The following is a 20,979-nucleotide window of genomic DNA, read 5'->3' as shown; positions in this document are numbered from 1 at the left end:
TCTGACAGGGGACAGAGCACCCGTCCTTCACGGCCCAGATGTCCCGGGCAGTGCGGGCCCGTGCCTTCTCAGGCGCACGGGCCGTATACGACCGTGCCGCTCCCATTACCACTGTGGGACGGCCATACTAAAGCGCCACAGACCAACTACCGGAAAACGGCCACCATTTGCCGGCGCGATGACGAGATAATTTGTGCGGCGTCTCTGTCACTGCAACTATCCCCGGACAGAAAGGATGAAAAGCTGTCAGCATAGACAGCGAAATGTCTGATTAATTCAGGTTTAGGGTACAGGATTTATATCATTCCCATGGTCATTTCTATTCTTTGCCGACATGCCCGTCCGGCCTGAAGTGCCATGTCGGTACAATATCGCCGTTAAGTCCGCTGGTATCGCTCCCGCCTCGCCACCGTGACGAGTCCCAGAGGTGTCACGGGAGACGATACATATATTGGTGACGGAGCCATCCGTCAGTCGCTCCCGTGTGTGCACGCAGCCCTGAATATGGCGCCGGTCATAGCGCCGGGGATCGTCCAAGGCAGGGGCTATCTTATCGAGGAGCTGTGAACAGGAGCGGTGACGCTGTGGTGTGGTGCCCTCGGAGAGCCGGCGAAGTCTTCAGATGTCGTAGTCGGAGAGGGAGAGGCTTTGGAGAGTCAAACGGGATTCGCCACTGTCATCCCTCGTACTGGGTAGATGTCCCAGCCGGTTGGGCCGTGTCCCCCGTGCACTCTCCTCCACCCCTATGATCGATACCCTCCTCAAGGTGGACGCTGGCCCGTCCCAGTGGTGCCCGTAGGGCTAAACCGCGCCGTAGGAGGTATAGGCGTATATTTAAACGAGTGAGGCTCGTGTCGATCAAAGAGACCAGTTGAACAACGGAACTGAACAGTTTGGCTTTACATTGTTGAGCCACGGAGAACATTGGTAGTAACGGTGAAAGTAAAAGTGACATCTGTGTGTAGCGGCGCAAGTAGAGCTTCGCGGTCTGCCGCCAGGGGCAGACTGAGCAAGCGAGGTGGCGCAGCTGTCGCTACACCACCCTCCCCCCAGACACGTCGCTGTGGAACGCGACGTGGAGAAAACGCGCTGGTGGGCGCACAACACGGCCGGATCGTGTCGTGCGGAGACACGGTCGTAGCGGTGGCGGCGGGGGCGGCGGCGGGGGCGGCGGCGGTGGCGGCTCAGGGCGAAGTGGCGGCAGGAGGAGCCGCGGCCCAGCGGCCGGCACCGCCGAGTTCGAAGGTCGGCTGACGGGGCCGCAGTCGGCCGCCGCGGCCGGGGCGTCAGGCGGCTCTACGAAGGCCGGCTTGACGCGGTCGATGGACACTGTTTCCTCGCGGCCGTTTCGCAAGATGCGCACAGTTTTGTCACCGCACTGCTGCACTCGGTACGGCCCGTCGTACGGGCACGCCAGCGAGGGTCGCGCCTCTCGTCGAACGAACACATGAGACGCGTCCCGGAGTGTCTGCGGCACGAAGCTCGGCCGGTGAGTGGCCGAGGCGCGCGGCACCACTGGCGTCAGGTCCCGCATGTAGCGGCGGAGCTCAGTGGCGTACGAGGCTGGGTCCGTGACGGCGGCGGTCGGCGCGTCGCCGAGGAACTCGGCCGGCAGGCGGAGTGGCTGGCCGTACACCAGTTCCGCGGCTGTGCAGTCCAGGTCCGTCTTGACGGCTGAACGGACGCCGAGTAACACCAGCGGGAGCGAGCGGGTCCAGCGTTCGTTCCCGTGGGCCCGGAGGGCTGCCTTCAGCTGGCGATGCACCCGCTCGACGAGTCCGTTTGCTTGCGGGTGGTAGCTGGTGGTCCGGTGGCGGGTGCAGCCGAGGATGGCAGACAGTTCTTGCCAGAGGTGCGACTCGAACTGCGAACCTCTGTCGGTGGTGACACGTGTCGGCACGCCGAAGCGTGCGATCCAGCCGGACACGAATGCATTGGCGACGGTGGGCGTCTTGATGTCAGGGAGAGGGATAGCCTCCACCCAGCGGGTGAAACGGTCCACGCAGGTGAGGAGGAAGGTCTGACCTTCGCTGGGCGGCAGCGGGCCTACCAGGTCGATGTGAATTTCCTCGAAGCGACCGGAGGGAGGCGTCCATGTTGCTACCGGAGCGCGGGTGTGCCGGTGGACCTTGGAGCGCTGACAGGCGACACAGCTGCGGGTCCAGTCGCGCACGTCCTTGCTCAGTCCCGGCCAGACGAAACGGCTGGAGATGAGCTGCTGTGTCGCGCGGGCGCCGGGGTGCGACAGACCGTGCAGCAGCTGGAAGTAGTGCCGTCGGAGGGCAGTTGGGATGAGCGGTCGCGGTGAGCCGGTCGACTCGTCGCAGAGGAGCGAGCTCCCTCCAGCGAGCGGTACGGCGCGCACCTGCAGGCTGTGGGGCGTGTCGAGGTACGCCTTCAGCTCGCCGTCTTCCTGCTGTGCTGCCGCGAGTGCCTCGAAGTCCTGAAGCGGCGGCGTCGGCGACTTCAGCATGCTGACAGTCCGGGACAGTGCGTCGGCCACCACGTTCTCGCTGCCCGGCACGTGACGGACGTCTGTTGAGAACTGGCAGATGAAGTCGAGATGCCTGATCTCCCTGGGCGAGTAGCTGACAGAGCCGGAGCCGATGGCCGACACAAGTGCCTTGTGGTCGGTGAAGATGGTGAAGGGGCGGCCTTCAAGAGAGTGCCGGAAGTGTTTCACCGCCAGGTACACGGCCAGCAGCTCACGGCCGAACGCACTGTAGCGGGTCTCCGGCGGTTTCAGCGTCCTGGAGAAGAATGCCAGCGGGCTCCAGGCTCCGTCGATGTGCTGCTGTAGCACGGCGCCGACCCCGGTGTCCGAGGCGTCAGCCTGCAGACTCAGCGCGGCCCCGGGCGTGGGGTGCGCGAGCTGGGTGGCCTGTGACAGGGCGATTTTGACGCGCTGGAAGGCGTTCTCTGCGTCTGGTGTCCACTCCAGCGGTGCAGCGCGTTTGCGCTTGTGGTCCAGGAGACGGTGCAGCGGACATAGGAGGCTGGCGGCACCCGGCAGGAAACGATGGTAGTGGGTTACCATACCGATGAAGCGGCGTAGCTGGCGCTGCGTGGCGGGCTGCGGAAAGTCCTTCACCGCAGAGACCTTCTCCGGCAGAGGGGCGATGCCGTCCGGTGATACGTCGTGGCCCAGGAACTTGATTCGGCTGGCGCCGAACACGCACTTCTCCGGGTTGACGGTGATGCCGAACCTGTCCAGGCGCTCCAGGACTTGGCGGACGTGGCGGCGGTGTTCCTCGTGGGACGTGCTGGCGACCAGGATGTCGTCGAGGTACACGTAGCAGCACGTCAGGCCGCGCATCACCTCGTCCATGAAGCGCTGGAATGTTTGGCCGGCGTTGCGGAGCCCGAAGCTCATGCGGCACATCTCGAAGAGGCCGAAGGGCGTCACGATCGCCGTCTTCGGAATGTCGGCAGGTTCAACCGGAATCTGATGGTACGCGCGCACGAGGTCTATCTTCGTAAAGACCGTGCAGCCATGCAGATTCGCGGCGAAATCCTGAAGAAACGGTATCGGGTACCGGTCGGGCACAGTTACTTTGTTGAGTGCGCGGTAGTCGCCGCACGGTCGCCACTGTCCGGGTGTTGGTTTCGGCGCCAGGTGCAGCGGCGAGGCCCAGCTGCTTTTGGATGGGCGAGCGACGCCGATCTCCACCATCTTTTCGAACTCGTGTCGAGCGAAGCGGAGCCGGTCCGGCGGCAGGCGGCGGGGGCGCCCGACGCGAGGGGGGCCCCGCGTGACGATATGGTGCGTCACGCCGTGCCGCACGGGTAGGAGCCGGGTGGAGGTAGACGTCACGCGCGGAAATTCGCGCAGCAGGCCACTATAATCACTCTCCGCGCACATCCGGACGCCAACGGAGCTGACGCTAGCGGGAGAGCCGACGACGCACGTTACGCCTTGGTCGGAGCGCAGCACCCGGCGGCGCATGTCGACGGTGAGTCGGTGGAAGGCCAAGAAGTCGGCGCCGAGGATTGGTGTGGAGACATCTGCCACCAGGAATTTCCACTGGAGAGACTGTGCGCCGAGCCGTACGGTGGCGTCGACGGCACCGTGGAGCTGGATGGCGGAGCCATTAGCGGCTTCCAGTCGTGGTGCGTCGCGTTGGGCGGTCACTTGGTCGTCCGGCGTCAGAACACCCGGTGGCAGGACGCTAACCTGGGCGCCGGTGTCGACCAGAAACCTCCAGTTCTTTACCGTGTCGGTAACGTAGAACAGAGGCGCCAGTGGTGGGCCGCCCGTCTTTGCTGGCGCGAGGGCAGACAGGCGAGCTAGTTTCCCTGCCACGAGCAGGGCTGGCGGCACTGGTGGGCGTCAGCGCCGAACCGCTCGTGATACCAGCACAGCCCGTCCGTTGCCGGCGGCTGCCGAGTGTCGGCGCGGGCCGTGCCCGTGCCGGGCGTCGCTGGCCGGCGTGCCGGGCGGGACCTGCTGCGTCGCCGAACGTCTGCGCGGTGGCTCTTGTACGATGCCTCCATCCGCGCGACGGTCGCGGTGAGAGCGGCCACGGCAGCTGTGAGATCCGTCCCTGCCGACTGCTGACAGTTACAGGAGTGGCTGGCCGGCGGAGCGACAGCGGCGGCCGGCGGGGCCACAGCGGCGGCCACCACGGCACCTTGCGACGCCTCCTGGAATCGGTCTGCGGCGCTGGCGAGGTCGTCGATTCCGGTCGATTCTGGCAGGAGGGCCAGGGCAGCGCGCGTGGTCTGCGGCAGGCGCTGGAGGAAGAGCGTCCGCAGGAGGCCGGTGTCATCTCTTGAATTACCCAGCATGTGCTGCATGTTACGCAGCAGCTGGGTGGGCTTCTGGTCGCCTAACTGCTGGTCCCGGAGCAGGGTCTCTAGGCGAGACGCGCGAGACTGCGCCAGCCGAGACCGCAGCGCCGTCACCAGGTCCGTGAAGGACGGCGGCGTGGCCGTCACTACGTCACGTACCTGGGAGGCTACGTGCACCGGTAGGTTCGCTACCAGCAGCTTAAACTTGGTCGCATTGTCGGTGATGTTTGCGACGTCGAATGCGCAGTCTACCTGCACCAGCCAGAGTTCCGCTTCCTCCGGCGAGAAGGCGGGCAGGCGAAACGTTGCGGACGGACGCGAGTCTGCAGTGTCGGGCATGGTGGCGGAGGTGAACGCTCGTCGCGCACTCGCTGTGCAGCCACTGGGGCGCCCGCTGCGCAATCACAGAGCGCTCGCTGCGCTGTCACTGGAGTGCACTCGCTGTGCAACCACTGAGGCGCCCGCTGCGCAATCGCAGAGCGCTCGCTGCGCTGTCACTGTAGCGCACTCGCTGTGCGGTCACTGGTGCGCTCGCGGCGCAATCACTGGCGGGTCTCGCGGGCCCGAGTGCCACACACACACACAGTCAATCCGCCGGGCAATTACGAGCCCATTCTTGCCGAGGCGATGGGAGGCCAGGTTCGGGTAGAACCTATTCTTGCCGAGGCGGAGCTGTCAGAATCTCGTAGGATCACGTCGGGGTCACCATTTGTGGTGTGGTGCCCTCGGAGAGCCGGCGAAGTCTTCAGATGTCGTAGTCGGAGAGGGAGAGGCTTTGGAGAGTCAAACGGGATTCGCCACTGTCATCCCTCGTACTGGGTAGATGTCCCAGCCGGTTGGGCCGTGTCCCCCGTGCACTCTCCTCCACCCCTATGATCGATACCCTCCTCAAGGTGGACGCTGGCCCGTCCCAGTGGTGCCCGTAGGGCTAAACCGCGCCGTAGGAGGTATAGGCGTATATTTAAACGAGTGAGGCTCGTGTCGATCAAAGAGACCAGTTGAACAACGGAACTGAACAGTTTGGCTTTACATTGTTGAGCCACGGAGAACATTGGTAGTAACGGTGAAAGTAAAAGTGACATCTGTGTGTAGCGGCGCAAGTAGAGCTTCGCGGTCTGCCGCCAGGGGCAGACTGAGCAAGCGAGGTGGCGCAGCTGTCGCTACAACGCCACTGTCCTGTCGCGTCAGAGACGGACAGCGCCGACACTCACAGGGTATGCATAGTGGACATGTGACCCCGACTGAGACAACAATCGGGTCGGTCCCGACGCCTGGGCAGCGACGATTGATACGACCGGGATACATTTATGAATTAATAAGCTATGATTTATGTGGAAGTAGGGTGTATGTAGGCATTCGTATATCTCCGAGTTGAAATTCATCACTGCATCGAAATGAATTTGCTTACAATATGACACAGAAAATTTCGATTTAATGTGATGCTAATCTAATTGCTACATTGCAAATGAATGCTGCAAATAAAATAGCAAGCATCAAGCTGTACTTAGAATTTAAGCTGCGCGTGCAAAGTGGATGGAATGTCACCAGTCTGTGGTTGTTGGCGACGGCAATTTCAAATCGCCCATCTTCAACAGTGTTTCCACCCGGTAGCGCGCTGCTTCGCAATCGCTCGCAGCGTCGTGTCGCGTTACGAATTCATGCCGCCGTCGGCAGCGGCTACTGCAGGCGGCGCCCGTAGCACGGCGGTGGGACGGACGCATTGCGCCGGTCCGGGCGGGGCCGGGTCGCCGCTCCGGCTCCGATACATATCCTGTACACTAGACATGCGGCGCTCGTTCCCACTCAGTGTTCTAACTAGAGCCTTAGAGTGGGCCGCAGTGAGCTCTGTGTGAGCTTACTGCCGTAAAACAGCAGGTCAACAGTCAGGTCACCAGGGGTCATCCAACGGGACCGCTTTTGGTGGCGTAATCTTGGACGTTGTAGAGGCGCATTAACATTTCCATTAAAACATTGATGCTGATTTGTTCATGTTTACGATATGTTTCTTAGGGCATTGATAAGTCTGTTCCTATTAACGTCTCCGTTTCGAAAGCGGCCGTTCTCGAAACTGTGTGCATCTTACCTATGGAAGCCATACCTATTAAAACCCAAAGTGGATTTTGGCATCACATGTCCTCCCTTCGATTGACGTTCAAAACAAAGAAGTGATTGCGTCTATGTATGTTCAATGAGCACTGGAGATGAAGGTGCTGCATAAAGCATGTGTCATGCATGTTTCATTGCGTTCGCATTTTTATGCATGATTCATCCTCATAGCCACTGCAGGCTTTGATCCTGCCGACACGATATTGGTGCCAAAAATGCAGCGCATATAACAAACCCTCTCGTGGGTCTGTATCTGTTTCTCTCAAGTCTCTATTCAAATTCCTCAAAAACACGGTCTGGGCAGCGGAGCATATGCTCGCATAAGCACGATGCTCACCTACCCTCGGATAAACGCCACACGATGGCCGAGCTGCTGTTTTTAAGTTTATTCCTGAACTTGTCTTCAGCTCAGCCCAGAAAAGTTTGCGCAGCTCTCATCCAGCTGGATGCTGCGGTAACTTCAAAGTGGCTCAAATACCAAAGTTCGGTATATATGGGTGTTGTTGCGGCAACAGCATCGATTTATTGCTTATTTTGGAGTGAGGGATCCCCCGAAACACAAGAAAAAATCTGGCTGCAAGAGGTTACTTAGTTTCATTAAAATGCGTGAGATGCATCTTAAAATCAACAAAAATTCAAAAAAGATAAAGAAAGAAAGAAAAACAAGAAAGAGGAAACAAACGAAAATGGCGTAGGCAAACTTCGAAACAATTGAACACGAAACTATGAAATTGAAGTGCGAAAGCGATCGAACGATTACGAAAACGAAGCGAAAACGATCGAAGGAAGCGAAAGAAATTCGAACGAAGTGACGCCGATTCAAGCGATCGAGAATCGCTTCAGATAAATTCTATGTATAATTTGTGAGATGATCGCCAGTATAAATTAAGAGTTGAAATGTGTTTGGTGTTTGATTCGTATCGAACGCAACGCCATTTAGATCCTGTATGGCAATAACAGTTTCGAAGTGCCCATTTACGTGAACTAAAGATATTCACAGCAAGATTGCAAGTGACAAACTCCCAAGATTCAGAAGAGAATGATATTGTGATCAAACACGATTGCTTGATTTGCTACACTTTGTTTTACCGAGCCACAAGCGGCATCTTGTTGATTTTACTAAGCATATTAAGTTCACATGTATCAAGAATGCAATGATTTGTCTGGCTACCTATGGTCTGCACAGGAGGTAAGGTCTTGAAACGAGCACAAGAAGAAACCATTGTGAATTGACATTACGGCTACAGGCGTCCATATCCGATCAGACTGTGTTTCATCCTGTGCTTCGTCCCGTGGGTTGTCCAGAGGTGTTAATTATTAAGTCTACCTAAATTAATTGTGAAAATTTCGGTAGTAGGTATTATGGAGGGGCTGAAGGTTGCAGAACTTAAAACAATCTTAAGGTCTCGGGGCATAAGTTGTAAAGGCAATAAGGAAACACTTCTAAAACGATTATGCGACGCCTTAGAGATACGCACTTCTGCGTCTCAATCAGAGCATGTTGCAATTCAGCCAGATGATAGTGCATCCCAGATTAGATCTACTGTGTCAAATCGGTCCTCTAGTTGTAATTCAGCCAATTCTGAACTTAGGCGCGCAGAAGAAGCAGCTGATAGGGCTGCACTTGTTGAAAAAATGCGATCTTTGAGAGATAAACAATATATCGAGAGTAAAATAGCCGAACTTCGTCACGGGCAGGAATTATTAGAACTTCAGTCAACCATAAATGAGTTAGCTGCAAGGGAGCAGGCGTTTCAGGCTTATACGAGTCAAAATGGCGGCGTAAGCCCAGCACCAGCGAGCCAACCACATACACATACACAGTGCCCAATTCAACAGTCACACATAACGCAGACAGATAAGACCCTCGGCTCACAGCCTAGCCTCCATTTACCGCTGAACGAACGGCATCTAAAAAGTTCTCGAGATGATGTGCATTCTGAGCTGAAGGCAGAAAGAGAAAGAACGGCAGCATTGATGCGTCTTCCTCCTATAGAAATTAAGAAATTTGGCGGTGACATTACTCAGTTTGCACAATTTATTCGCAGTTTTGAGATGAAGATTGCGTCTAAGCTAGAAGACGACAGCGAAAAGTTGCATTATCTAGAACAAAATTTGGTCAGTGGAAGCAAACCGCACACTATCGTTGCCAGTTGTATGTATATTGAGGATGGCTATGAGCAGGCAATGCAAATTCTACGCAAACGTTATGGTCAACCGAGCACTATTGCAGCGGCGTTCATGGATAAAATTAATGACGAAGAACGGATGGAATTTGAAAATGGTGAAGATTTGGACAAATTTGCGCTTCTTCTGATGAGCTGTAAAAATGCATTGGGAAATGCATGCCATTTAATTAGTGATCCGCGAACGTTACGGAATATTACAGAAAAACTCCCCAGCTCACTTCTAAATAGATGGCGCAGGCGTGTTGATGATCTCGAAGAAATTCATGGGCGCTCCGCAGTTTTTGAAGACCTAGTCGAATTTGTCATGAAAGAGGCGAGAGTCGCTACAAACGCATCTTTTGGGCAGCACATGTACGATGGCAGTCGAGGAAACGGTAAGAAGCAAATTAATGGATCATTTTCTATGGTACAAAATCAAGAGTCACTAGTGTCAGCGACACAAGCACATGATTATTCGACATGTTTGTTTTGCGGGGACAACTCGCATTACCTCCCCGAGTGTGCTAAGCTGAAGGAAATGTCTACAGAAGAAAAGAAGTCATTTGTGATGAGAAACTCGCTTTGCTTTGGGTGTCTTCGCAGAGGTCACAGGCAAAATTTGTGCCGGAGACCGGCAAGATGTCGCACGTGCAATCGAAGTCATCCAACTGCTTTACACGAACACGATGGTCCAGGGAATCTGCGAGGCGTGCCGCCTCAAGAACAGCCGGGAACACAAGGCGAAGCTGATGGGGCTAAGGTCACTTCGTGTCGCATTTCAACGGGAAGTCAGAAGTGTGGAGCCATTTTACCCATTGTGGCTGTAAAGGCTAAGAGTGCATCAGGCCACTGCACAACGTTCGCCTTTCTCGATAGCGGGTCGACGCACTCATTCATATCCACGTCACTTATGCACAAGCTTAATTTAGGACATTTGCCCGGTCGCCAGCTGACACTGACGACAGTGGATCGGGCCGTTTCCGTACCGACTCAAGTAGTGGCTGGCCTGTCTATTACGGATTTGGAGGGCGAAAATCATCTGTCATTACCAGTACTATATACACTACCAAACTTACCAGTTGAAGCAGGCCAGTTTCCCAAAGCAGAAGATTTGGAGGAGTGGGATCATTTGCAGGATATCGTTTTACCCCAACCAGAAATTTCAGAAGTTGGTTTGCTGTTGGGTGCTAATGCGTTTTTGGCAATGGAGCCATTAAGGGTTATCCCAAGTGTCAATGGTAGCCCGTATGCGACGCTGACCAGATTCGGATGGGTAATATGTGGTTTGAATCAGACGGCAGGCCCACCTGACGTTACAACGGTTTGCAAGACAACTGTCACTGAAGGTGAATCTCTGGAAGAAATGAGCAAGTCATCAAACAACCATAAATACGCGGAACATTTGCATTGCACGAAAAGAGAGTTGTCCGCCGCAGATCGTTTGTGGATGAGGAAGGTGGAAAGTTCTGTTGCGTACAAAGGTGGTCAGTACAACGTCCCTCTGCACTTAACGGACGATCATGTCAAATTACCGAACATTCTTTATTTTGTGATTTTAGTGATTTTATTTTGTACAATTGTATCTTGCGTTGGAGAACGATTACAGAATGCTGACCTTGCTTATAACGCGAAACATCGCATCATAATGTTGTCCCATGAGAAGAACACAGAGATGCTCATGCTCATGCAAGACGTGCACAAAAGGCTGGGACACGCTGGACGGCAACACGTTTTGGCTGATGTGCAAGATGTAATGTGGTTCTTGGAAAGAAATGCCACGGTACGAAGGGGTTTGAGCACGTGTTTGTTTTGCAAGCGAAGATATCATTCGTCTTTGGGAAGACCTTTAGAAGGCATGACAACCAGCACATCAATGAAAAACGAGACTTTGGTGACTTTCATGTGCAAAGTTGAGGCAATTATAAACAGCAGACCACTGACACCAGTTTCCACTGATCACCTTGACACTGAGCCACTTTCTCCAAACCTCCTGCTACTCGCTGGTGCAGGGTACGACCTCGTTCCCGTCAATCTTTTTGACAAAACAGACAGCAACAGTCGTAAGAGATGGAAGCAGGCAGCTTATTACGCGGATATGTTTTGGAAACGCTGGCGGGCCGAATATTTGCCATTGCTCCAGGCTAGGCCACACCATTTAAGTAGAGCTAATCCAAATTTAGGTGTGGGCGATATTGTGGTAGTGGTTGACGAAAGTGTCCCACGAGGTCAATGGCCATTGGGTCGAGTACTTAGGGTGAAACACAGCGCTGATGGATTGGTTCGCTCTGTGGAACTGCAAGTCCGGGGCACAACGCTGCAGCGCCCAGTGACGAAGATTGTGAAACTGAACTGACAGTATATGACAAGGTTGAAACCTCAGGGACAGAGGTTTCAAGGGGAGGGTGTTGTTGCGGCAACAGCATCGATTTATTGCTTATTTTGGAGTGAGGGATCCCCCGAAACACAAGAAAAAATCTGGCTGCAAGAGGTTACTTAGTTTCATTAAAATGCGTGAGATGCATCTTAAAATCAACAAAAATTCAAAAAAGATAAAGAAAGAAAGAAAAACAAGAAAGAGGAAACAAACGAAAATGGCGTAGGCAAACTTCGAAACAATTGAACACGAAACTATGAAATTGAAGTGCGAAAGCGATCGAACGATTACGAAAACGAAGCGAAAACGATCGAAGGAAGCGAAAGAAATTCGAACGAAGTGACGCCGATTCAAGCGATCGAGAATCGCTTCAGATGAATTCTATGTATAATTTGTGAGATGATCGCCAGTATAAATTAAGAGTTGAAATGTGTTTGGTGTTTGATTCGTATCGAACGCAACGCCATTTAGATCCTGTATGGCAATAACACGTCAAAATCCCGCCCAACAATCGCTCGACCCATGGCCCAGTCCAGCACGTTCAACACAGCCAGCCGGACCCCGCCCAGGTCCGGCCCTATAGCCAGCCCACAGCCTGAGTCCCTCCGTCCCAGCCAAGCAAAGCGCGGAGCCGGGTGGTTGCGGAGGCCACATTCCGTCACCTGATGGGATCAGCGCGGCGGCGGCACAGAGCGCACTCGACCGGCACCAGATTAGGAGCCGAGGCGACAGAGCAGACCTGCCGGGCCGGGACGGGTCCGGCCGCGCCGCGCTCCACCTGCAGAGGCGTCCACCGGTCCACACACCGGTCCACACACCGGTCCACACACCGGTCCACACACCAGTCCACACACCAGTCCTCCGCGCTAATGAAGGGCCAAAGCGGGCGGCTCGACGGTGAGCGAGGATCAGTCAGGGAGGGAGAGCGCGCGCATGACCGGCCCCAGCTATCAGGTCCTGACAGTCTCCATCAGTCACGTACGCACACGCGGGCGCGCACGTCCGTGTGAACCGGGAAGTGCTGTCCAAACAGGCGATAGTAGGGCGCGCCGGCGGAGCGCCATATCTCGAGCAGCAGTCACGACACACAGCAGCCGGCCGGACAAACAGCAGCGGGGGAGTCGTTACATCACCGGAGCCGCGCGGGGGCTCCGGAGAAACTGGCGGCCGCTCTGCGGGCGGCGCGGCGTGACCACGACCGCGCCGCGCCGTGCTGGCCGTGCCGGGCCGGTCCGGACCAGCACGGCCGCCGCGCCGCGCCGGTCCGGTCGTCGCGCGGCCGGTGTCACCGTCGCCACGGCCGCCACCGCTGGCGCCGCCTGCCGGCAGCAGATAGCCATCTGCGGCCCCGGCGCGACAACGGGGCGACGGCGACGGCGGCGCGGCTGCCTGTCGCCTGCCGAGGTCGTCCAGTGGGGGCCGGGCCGGGCCGGGCCAGGCCGGGCGCGCCGGCAGGCGACACGGCACGGCACCCCGTCCGGCCCGCGCGCCGCCGCCGCGCCGCCCGGGGTGTGAGCGAGGTCGCCGGGAGCCGCCGCCGAGGGCAGCGGAGAGAAGCAGGGAGGCCGCTAAATATCATTGAAGAGGTCAAAGTTGGTGTAGCTAGACACTATTTTTTATAGTTCTAGAGCCTGCGAAGAGTCAACGACGTGCTGATGAGATGACTCAGCGTACGGTTGCCGGAGGTAGGGGTGACAGTCGTCAGTTAGATCGCCTTTGCAAAAAAGGACTTCTATTGCCAGCTTGCCAAACACCTGCGACCTATTTTCAAACGCACCACCATTGCAACCAGAGGGGAGAGAAAATGTTGTATGGTACAGATCAGATGCGATCACACAGGACAGGAAGAACGCTCCACTATGAGGACCACGTTATCCACAGGACAGAAGGGAAGTGGCTAATATAAATAAGAAATGGCGAAGGTAAGCGGCTCCTCGAAGTTTTACCATGGTCTGCCATGTAAAAGACCGCGTACGTGTAAAACTGAACACCATCCGCTCCCCCAGATCCTGAGGAGGGCTGAGATTTGCCAGGTCATCCAGCAGTTCTTCTAGCTGTTTAACGTCTACCAGGTCACCCATCAGTTCCCCTAGCTGCCTGAGATCTACCAGGTCATCACCGGAGCCCCAGAAATCTGCCAAGAGTCAGAACACCCATGATAGTTCCCCTAGCCGTCTGAGGTCCACTAGGTCCCCAGAAGAGTAGCGTTCTGCCAGGTCTGCCATCGTGACTGTCACTGTAAATGGGCTGCAAGGCCTGTAGTCGGCTATTACAAATACAAGAATACAAGAGTACCAGAATACAAGGTCACCCAACAGATCTCTGGTTGTCTGAGGTCTGCCAGGTCACCCAGTGGGCCTCTCGCTGTCTGAGGTCTGCCAGGTCACTCAGCAGGTCACCCAGCAGGCCTCATGGCTGTCTGAGGTCCGCCAGGTCACTCAACAGGCCTCTGGCTGTCTAAGGTCTGTCAGGTCATCTAGCGGGCCTCTAGCTGTCTGAGGTCTGCCAGGTCACCTAGCGGGCCTCTGGCTGTCTGAGGTCTGCCAGGTCACCTATGCGGGCCTCATGGCTGTCTGAGGTCTGCCAGGTCACCTAGCAGAGTTCCGGAGGTCTGCCAGGCCTCTCAGCGGGCCTCTGGCTGTCTGAGGTCTGCCAGGTCACCCAGCGGGCCTCTGCGCGGGCGGCTGGGCTGTCGCCACTCGACAGGACCCCATCGGCTGGCGCTGCAGTGCCGGCGCGCGGCTGTCACACTCTGTTTATGACACCCAGCGCGGCGCGAGCGCTGTCTTCGCGGCAAACACGTCACAGACATTTCAAACACCAGAAAATATCGCTTCCGAGCGCCTCTCTGGCCAGGAATATCCCGAGCCCTGGCGCCGCCGAGATGGTGCAAATGTGGACCAGAAGGCTGCTGGTAATGCGGCTTGAAATATTCCGGGTAAAGAAAAGTGCATATTGAAGGCTCCATCAGAAGAGCTGATGAAATGCGACGCATGTTTGGTCGTCATTTGACAACAATTTTCAGTTGCTGAAGAACATACCAATTTTTGAATAAAAGGCTTACCTACCTACAGTGAAGCACATCTATTTCCTGGAAAATGAAGACGCAAGCCTTTCCTGATGTTCCCAGAAACCTGATCGATTTCCGCTAAAGCAACGCAATTGAAACATTCCAGGGGCCGGGCCAACGATGTCGTCAGCGACTGCCCGGGGCCTCTCCCGCGCAGTCCCGCCGCAATTCGGTCTTCCATGCACACAACGTAGTGTCATTGGCCCGACCGGTGCGTTTGTGCTGCGTCTGCCCACAGTGCACGGGTGAACCCCAGGTGGCCGCCACGGCAGCCGCCGGCGGCACTGACTCCGTGTGATTCAGCACTACCGTACGAGTGCGCGAGAGAGCGCGCTGAGAGAGCGACGCCCGCCGGACAGCCGCTCGCCCCGGCCGTCCAGAGGCCACGCTGTGTGCAGATGGCGGGGCCGGCCAGACCAGAGAGAGAGACACAGGGCGTCTGAGACAACACACTCGGCCGTCTGAGGCAACACACTCGGCCGTCATTTACATATGAGCACCGGCCGTGTGCACTCCGAACGACTCCACAACGAGTCTGGTGGATGGCTCCCGAGAACTCTTTGACGTCATGTTCCTTACTTAGGCATGTCAGAATAAACATGGGCCATTCTTCAAGTGTGAACGGCGAACGGATGACGCCTTGTCACTGTGATGCATTGCATTAGCTTCGCACTCATGCATTACTGAGGGTCATCGTTCATTTCCTTATTAAGTGAGCAAATAGCGCTACGTGCCACGCCCCCATTGCTGCTTGGTAAGTGGGTGGCGTTCTGCATCCCGCCCAGTTGACGTGAGTTATATCGTTTAGCAGACTCCATTGGGCTCTTGGTGCTCTCTCAATCGTTCGCATGTTAGCTGTGGTAGCTGCATACAGACGAAAACGACAATGAAAAGGCGAGTAAATGAAGTGGCGACACAAAACAACTGGCAGAAATGACTCGCTGATCGGATAAGGGTAAGGGTAAGAATGAACCTAAAACGGGGTAGGAATTTGAATGGATGACATGCCATCAGGGATGCGGAGCCGTGGAAATTTCAAACGGCTCCGGCTCCGGCTCCGGCTCCGGAGAAAAAAATCGGCTCCGGCTCCGGTTCCGGCTCCGGGTGAAATGTTATGGCGGCTCCGGCTCCGGCTCCGGCTCCGAGTAAAATGGTCCGGCTCCGGCGGCTCCGGCTCCGACTCAGTACATCCCCTATGCAATCAATTAAATACGGGTGGAAGAAAAATTTGATTGGTTATACGCGTTACCTACTCTTGCCATGACCGGCTCACCGCGTCCCCGCGCAAACGCACCTCGGAGAGAACTGGCAGAACAAAGGACTAGGAAGCGATGGCATTGGAAACGCAGTCGCCGCGAATCGGAGTTCACTGAACCATCGTAAGCTGACACCCATCTCGGCTGCATTGGGGGGTGGGGGTGGGGGGGGGGTGGGAAGAGACGGTGCTGGGAGTCGCAGTCCACTGCACTGGCTTCAAAACAATGGCCGTCACCTGATGACCGGTCCTCATGTTCTGGGGATGCAGTAGACGTGAGGGGGGGGGAGGAGCAGACAGGAAGTTGATTGCGTACTGTGGGATACTGGGGATATTCGGCTTTTTCATTCACTTGATGGCCCATGACGTACTATTGGTCTCAAGATAAGGGCCCAGGCGACCTGTAGTTTTGATGCGAATACCCTTACCCTCGCCACAACTCGGGCCGAGTGCACCCCTCCTCCCAGCCAGCGCCACCCCCACTCGCATTGTGGCGAGGGTGAGGGTATTCACCGCATCAAAACTACAGGCCGCCTGGGCACTTATATTGAGACCAATAGTACGATATGTTTTACTGCCTTGTACTGTCAAACCGAACTAGGTCAATTAGGTATTTTTTTCCTCTTCAAAAAATAAAAAGGAGCCGGAGTCGCCCCCTTTTTTGGCGGCTCCGGCTCCGGCTCCGGCTCCGGGCTATATTGTTTCACGGCTCCGGCTCCGGCTCCGGCTCCGGGCAAAATATGCCGGCTCCGGCGGCTCCGGCTCCGACTCCGGCTCCGGCTCCGCATCCCTGCATGCCATGATTACCGAGTCAAGTCACAGCTGCTCTGCCATCCCTGCGCCCGGAACAGCGGAGGGTCAGAGGTGTGTGTGGCAGGGTGACATGGCAGTGCTACTGGCGGGACAGCAGGACCACCACAGGGCTGTCCTAGCGCTGCCAACGCCCGTCCTCGCCGCCACCAGCGAACAGGCTTGCCCTGTCGCGCCACTTTTGTGCGGCGTCGGCCGGTTCCTGGTCGACTGCCCCATCGCGTGAGGTGACAAAACTGGAGCGGCGGCGCGGCGGCGGACCTCAGAGGCGCCGCTGTCACGGCCGCAGTCCGGTGACGCCGCGCACCGCGATGACGCCGCGCCCCTTGATGGAGCGCGCGCGCCGGGACGCCCGATGGCGGCCGCCTTTGAAGTGCCGCGGCCCGGGTGGCGGCGCGGGGTCTTTGTAGCGGCGCGCTGCGTCGTTTCTCGGCGACCTGCGGCGGCCACTGACGCAGCTACCTGGACAGGAGCGCATTGGCGGCGGTGATGCGGCCCGAACAACCGGGTCCGCCATGGACGTCGATAGCGGGAAAGTGAATTGAGGTGTCGTTGTGAAGATTCTGATAAGGAAAACTATTTTGATGATGGCTCAGATGGACTTGGCTTAATTGTCGTTTGGGAGACGCCTGATTTGAAGGCTTCTTCTGGAAACCAACTATTGACATGTGAAATAACGGAAATTGGACAACTAAAACATGCATTCTAAAATCCCTCTAAGTCAGATGCTTGCCTTTTACCCTAAAGCTTCTCTGCCTCTGCCAAAGGCATCGCCTAAGCCTGACGCTGGTGAAGACGTCGGGTCTGCAGAGTGCAGTGTAAAAGCAACTACCTGAGCGAGACCGAAGCCATGGACTTTGGACCGGTAGGACCCAGTAGGTATAGGTTTTTCTTTTGATAGGCAAGCCAAATAACGCTTCGATTACGACAAAGTGAGCATCTGTGAGCTTCACACACAGAAGCTGATAGTCGCTGGCTAAATTTCTTAAGGAAATTCCGAATCGACAATTGACAGATCGGTTCCAGGAATTTCGCGCTCCGCACATAGGAGTATTTTGACGTGGTCTCTGATTTTGGGCCCATGCAGCCCTATGGCATGTGACGCGGATGGTCCAGTCATCTGACTGGTCCTGCCACCGGACACCGACGTTTGTTTATTTAACGTCGACAGTTGCTGGTCTCACCTGGGCAAACGTTCATCGGTTAAATAAACAGGCGGCGAGCCGGCGCCGCGCGCCAGCCAATGGCTGCCTGAGGACGGGCCCAATAAACACCGGCCGAGCTGAGGGCGGGGGCGGGGGCGGGTGGTATTTTTGCGGTCCGCCGCCGCCGCCGCCGATGCTCGCCGGCCGCAGAGCTGGCACGGCCGGGTGGCTCGCCGGGGTCAGGACGGGCCACACAGTGCACGGCTGCAGCGGCCCGGCTGCAATAAAAGGGCCACCGATATGCATGCCGCCGGCCTGTAGGCAGGAGTGTCTCCGGCCAGATACATGACACTTGTCCTCGGCAGTGAGCAGAAAGCGACACTAACGACACGGTGCATCACGACACGCTGAATATATGCACATATTACCGGGCGAATGGCCGCCAGCCGGGCTCATACGGCAGAGATATCAGGCGCCGGTAGTCGGCTCATCCGCGGCTGGACGGCGCCGGTGGACGTTATCCGCGGACAGACAGCAGCTCCGGCCGGCACAGGAGCCCAGGACCGGTCCGCAGCGTCACATGTGGCGCGCAGCACGGCGCGGCGCGGCGCGGCGGCCACCCTGTGCAGCACCCTCCGCGGACCTCACCCACCCCGCGCCGCCGCCATCAGCGCGGCCGGGCCGCCGGCAGAGTCACTCAGTGTCATTCTATCCGGCCTCGTTTCGGAAAGGATTTAGTGTATCGTTAACGGCTGGCTATCTCGGCCAGTAAATCTGGCCCGGCCGGGGGCCATCGGTGCCGGCCGGTCAGCTGACGTCTTTATGGACCGTGCCCGTTCCTAAACTGACTCGATACAGTGATCAATGGCCTCTCGGGTGACCTTAGTAGGCCGACCGGGCCGGGCCGGGAGGGGAGGGGAGGGTGAGGAACGGAGGGGCGGGGGAGGGGTGAGAAGGCCGCCGCCGAGCCGCCGCCGGCGTCGAGGCATGCCGCCGGTCTTGTTTATTAATAGTGCCGCTCGCAGTTGGGGTGGCGGCCCGGCGCTGGAGCCATGTGGCGCCCGAGCTGGCAGCTCCAGCACCGGCGGCCGGCCGGCGCTCCAGTTGGGGCCGCCGCCGGCCCAAACAGCCGCGACGGCCACTGGATGGGGCCATTCACGCCGCACACCAACTACAAACGATGCTGGCCACCGCGACGTCATGCAGACATTCAGGCACACAAGTGCTTCATATTGATTTGAGATGAGGCTGCATTCATACAAGGATTAGCCACAGCAACATGTCTTCCTTAGCATACTTATAAGCAGCTTTCTTCTGGGCTTGGGTGTGATTTATTTGCAGTGAGGCTGGCTTACAGCTCGTGTGACGGCACTGTTTATTCTTGCCTCGTCTCGCATTTTAGAGGACCTGTACGCCTCTATAAGTCCGCAGGAAGGCCTACAAGCCTGCAAGGTCTACAGGTAAAGGCAAGATTAGAGGGGTCTTACGCCTTTTCAACAGAGTGCTGCGCTTCATGACCTTTAAATAAAATTGCGGACGATTAGGTAACATATCGCACTAATTCTTATTTGAATTTTAACGATGTAAGGCAACAAATGCCAATTAAGTCAAATAGACACGCTTAATTAATTAAAAAGCTGCCACCAGTCACTCCAGGGCGAGACATAAAAAGATGAAAAAGTGACTAATTGTCCATAGAATTAACGATAACCGGTGTTTGTTTCCCCTTATTAACATGACATTCAACATATCCAAAAGAAAAATCATTCCCAAGGCGCTGTCACCAAAACAATGGCAAAGCCGTAAGACTGACGTTTGCTACTTTTCGTACACGCGAAGTCATCCTTCAACATCGCACCGAAAGCCACCGAAAGCCCCGTGACTCAGATTTAGTCGGCCGTTCAGTGATCCAATATGCCATATTTTCCATCACAGAGCTACAGTGAGACATGTGGGACACTGGGACTCTCATTGCAGACGCACTCTTCGCCTTATGCTTAGATTTCAGTCGACATTTTCATAATTCAGGCTTCATAAAATAGCTTCATATTCATACCGTGTGGACCTTTACCGTATGGTTACAAACAGTGTGGTTAGGTTAGGTTAGAAAGCAGGCTCCATGGGTTGGGGTACACCAGTGATCTCGACCAGTCAGAGTAACGCCAGGACCATCCAGACCCTAAAGCCTCAATCAAAACAGGCCAACCCAGACTCCCGAGCATACACTTCCAGTCCAAACAGATCAATTGTGGTCTGGTACGATCGTTAATCAAACACTGGACTTGGCGAGCCGATAATGACATGTTTATGGGATGAATGTTTGACAACGTTTTCCTGGTGGGGACATACATTACCCATTCTGGCGATACAGACTGTAACAGCGCCACTGGCAAACTGTGCATGTCTGAGAGGCACTTCCATGAAACTGCAGTCCGAAATAGCTGACATTTGTTGCCAAAGCTCTCCGCCACCTAACGTAATTTGATTCTGAGCTATAATAGAGAAGTAATTTTAACGCTAAAAGATTCGAAATACGAGAACTCAATTTGAGGTAAAATGTCAAACTACCCCACCACGGCACTCCGTAACTACAAATATACTACCCTGAAATTAAGTTTACATAACTTGGTGAGATTGGGCATTCGTATGTCGTTTTCCTATAGAGATGATCCCAAGGGACTGGGAGGGACGTGAGTAATGAGTATGCTTCTTCATAGCCATATACTCGTACAATATACATCACGATAAAGCAATGGTTCCCACCAATAAGGCCTGGTGGTCGGGATGGGGATGTCTTGCTCCAATAAAACCCACTTTTCTACTTCCCGTCTTTCCTAAAGCACACTTGGAAGCACAGGGAGGCGAAAATGACATTGTGTACTTTCCGCAGACGACACAAAGGAGGTCCTACCCTTATGACCTCCCCGCGACCCCGCAGTGACAATAAGCTGTCCGTGACTCACCAGTGAGTTCGTCAGCGTCGACCGCTTGTAATACCAAGATGGCGGCCGTCTTCAGCGCCGGCAGTCCCCAGGCCAGCAGGTGGAAGTAGGTGCTCTTCTGCTGGATGCGCTCATGCGACCAGCGCAGGCCGGCGGCCAGGAACCAGGTGACGGTCAGCATCACCCACCTGGCAACCAGAGAAAAAGGATTGTTAGCTGACGGCGAAAGGCCACAGGACGTCACAACATCTGCTTTGGAACACTGAGCGCCGAGAGATTGAAACATGGCGTCTGATGAGAATGGTCGGTGCGTCCTTC

At 55.9% G+C, this 20,979-nt stretch overlaps 2 protein-coding genes and 1 long non-coding RNA gene across 3 annotated transcripts in view; 2 read left to right on the top strand and 1 right to left on the bottom strand.

Moving 5' to 3' along the window:
• Positions 1–20,979, bottom strand: part of LOC122380714 (frizzled-4-like) — a 43,742-nt gene that overhangs the window by 5,098 nt on the left and 17,665 nt on the right. Inside the window, exon 2 of the mRNA XM_043364119.1 lies at positions 20,683–20,849. Within this exon, the coding sequence (XP_043220054.1) occupies positions 20,683–20,849 (167 nt within the window). The remainder of the gene's footprint in view (positions 1–20,682; positions 20,850–20,979) is intronic.
• LOC122380716 lies at positions 7,071–11,872 on the top strand. Its single transcript, XR_006256368.1, has 2 exons — positions 7,071–8,086; positions 11,422–11,872. It is a non-coding gene; the product is annotated as an uncharacterized LOC122380716 (long non-coding RNA).
• Positions 8,245–11,872, top strand: LOC122380715. Its single transcript, XM_043364120.1, has 2 exons — positions 8,245–8,265; positions 10,183–11,872. The coding sequence occupies exons 1-2, from the start codon at positions 8,260–8,262 to the stop codon at positions 11,416–11,418; spliced, it is 1,242 nt and encodes a 413-aa protein (XP_043220055.1). The 5' UTR covers positions 8,245–8,259; the 3' UTR covers positions 11,419–11,872.

Source organism: Amphibalanus amphitrite, unplaced genomic scaffold, assembly GCF_019059575.1.
Source record: "Amphibalanus amphitrite isolate SeventyFive unplaced genomic scaffold, NRLGWU_Aamphi_draft 000105F_arrow, whole genome shotgun sequence".
NCBI classification, from domain to species: domain Eukaryota; kingdom Metazoa; phylum Arthropoda; class Thecostraca; order Balanomorpha; family Balanidae; genus Amphibalanus; species Amphibalanus amphitrite.
Note: the sequence above shows the minus strand (reverse complement) of the source record. Positions and strands in the feature narration are given on the sequence as shown.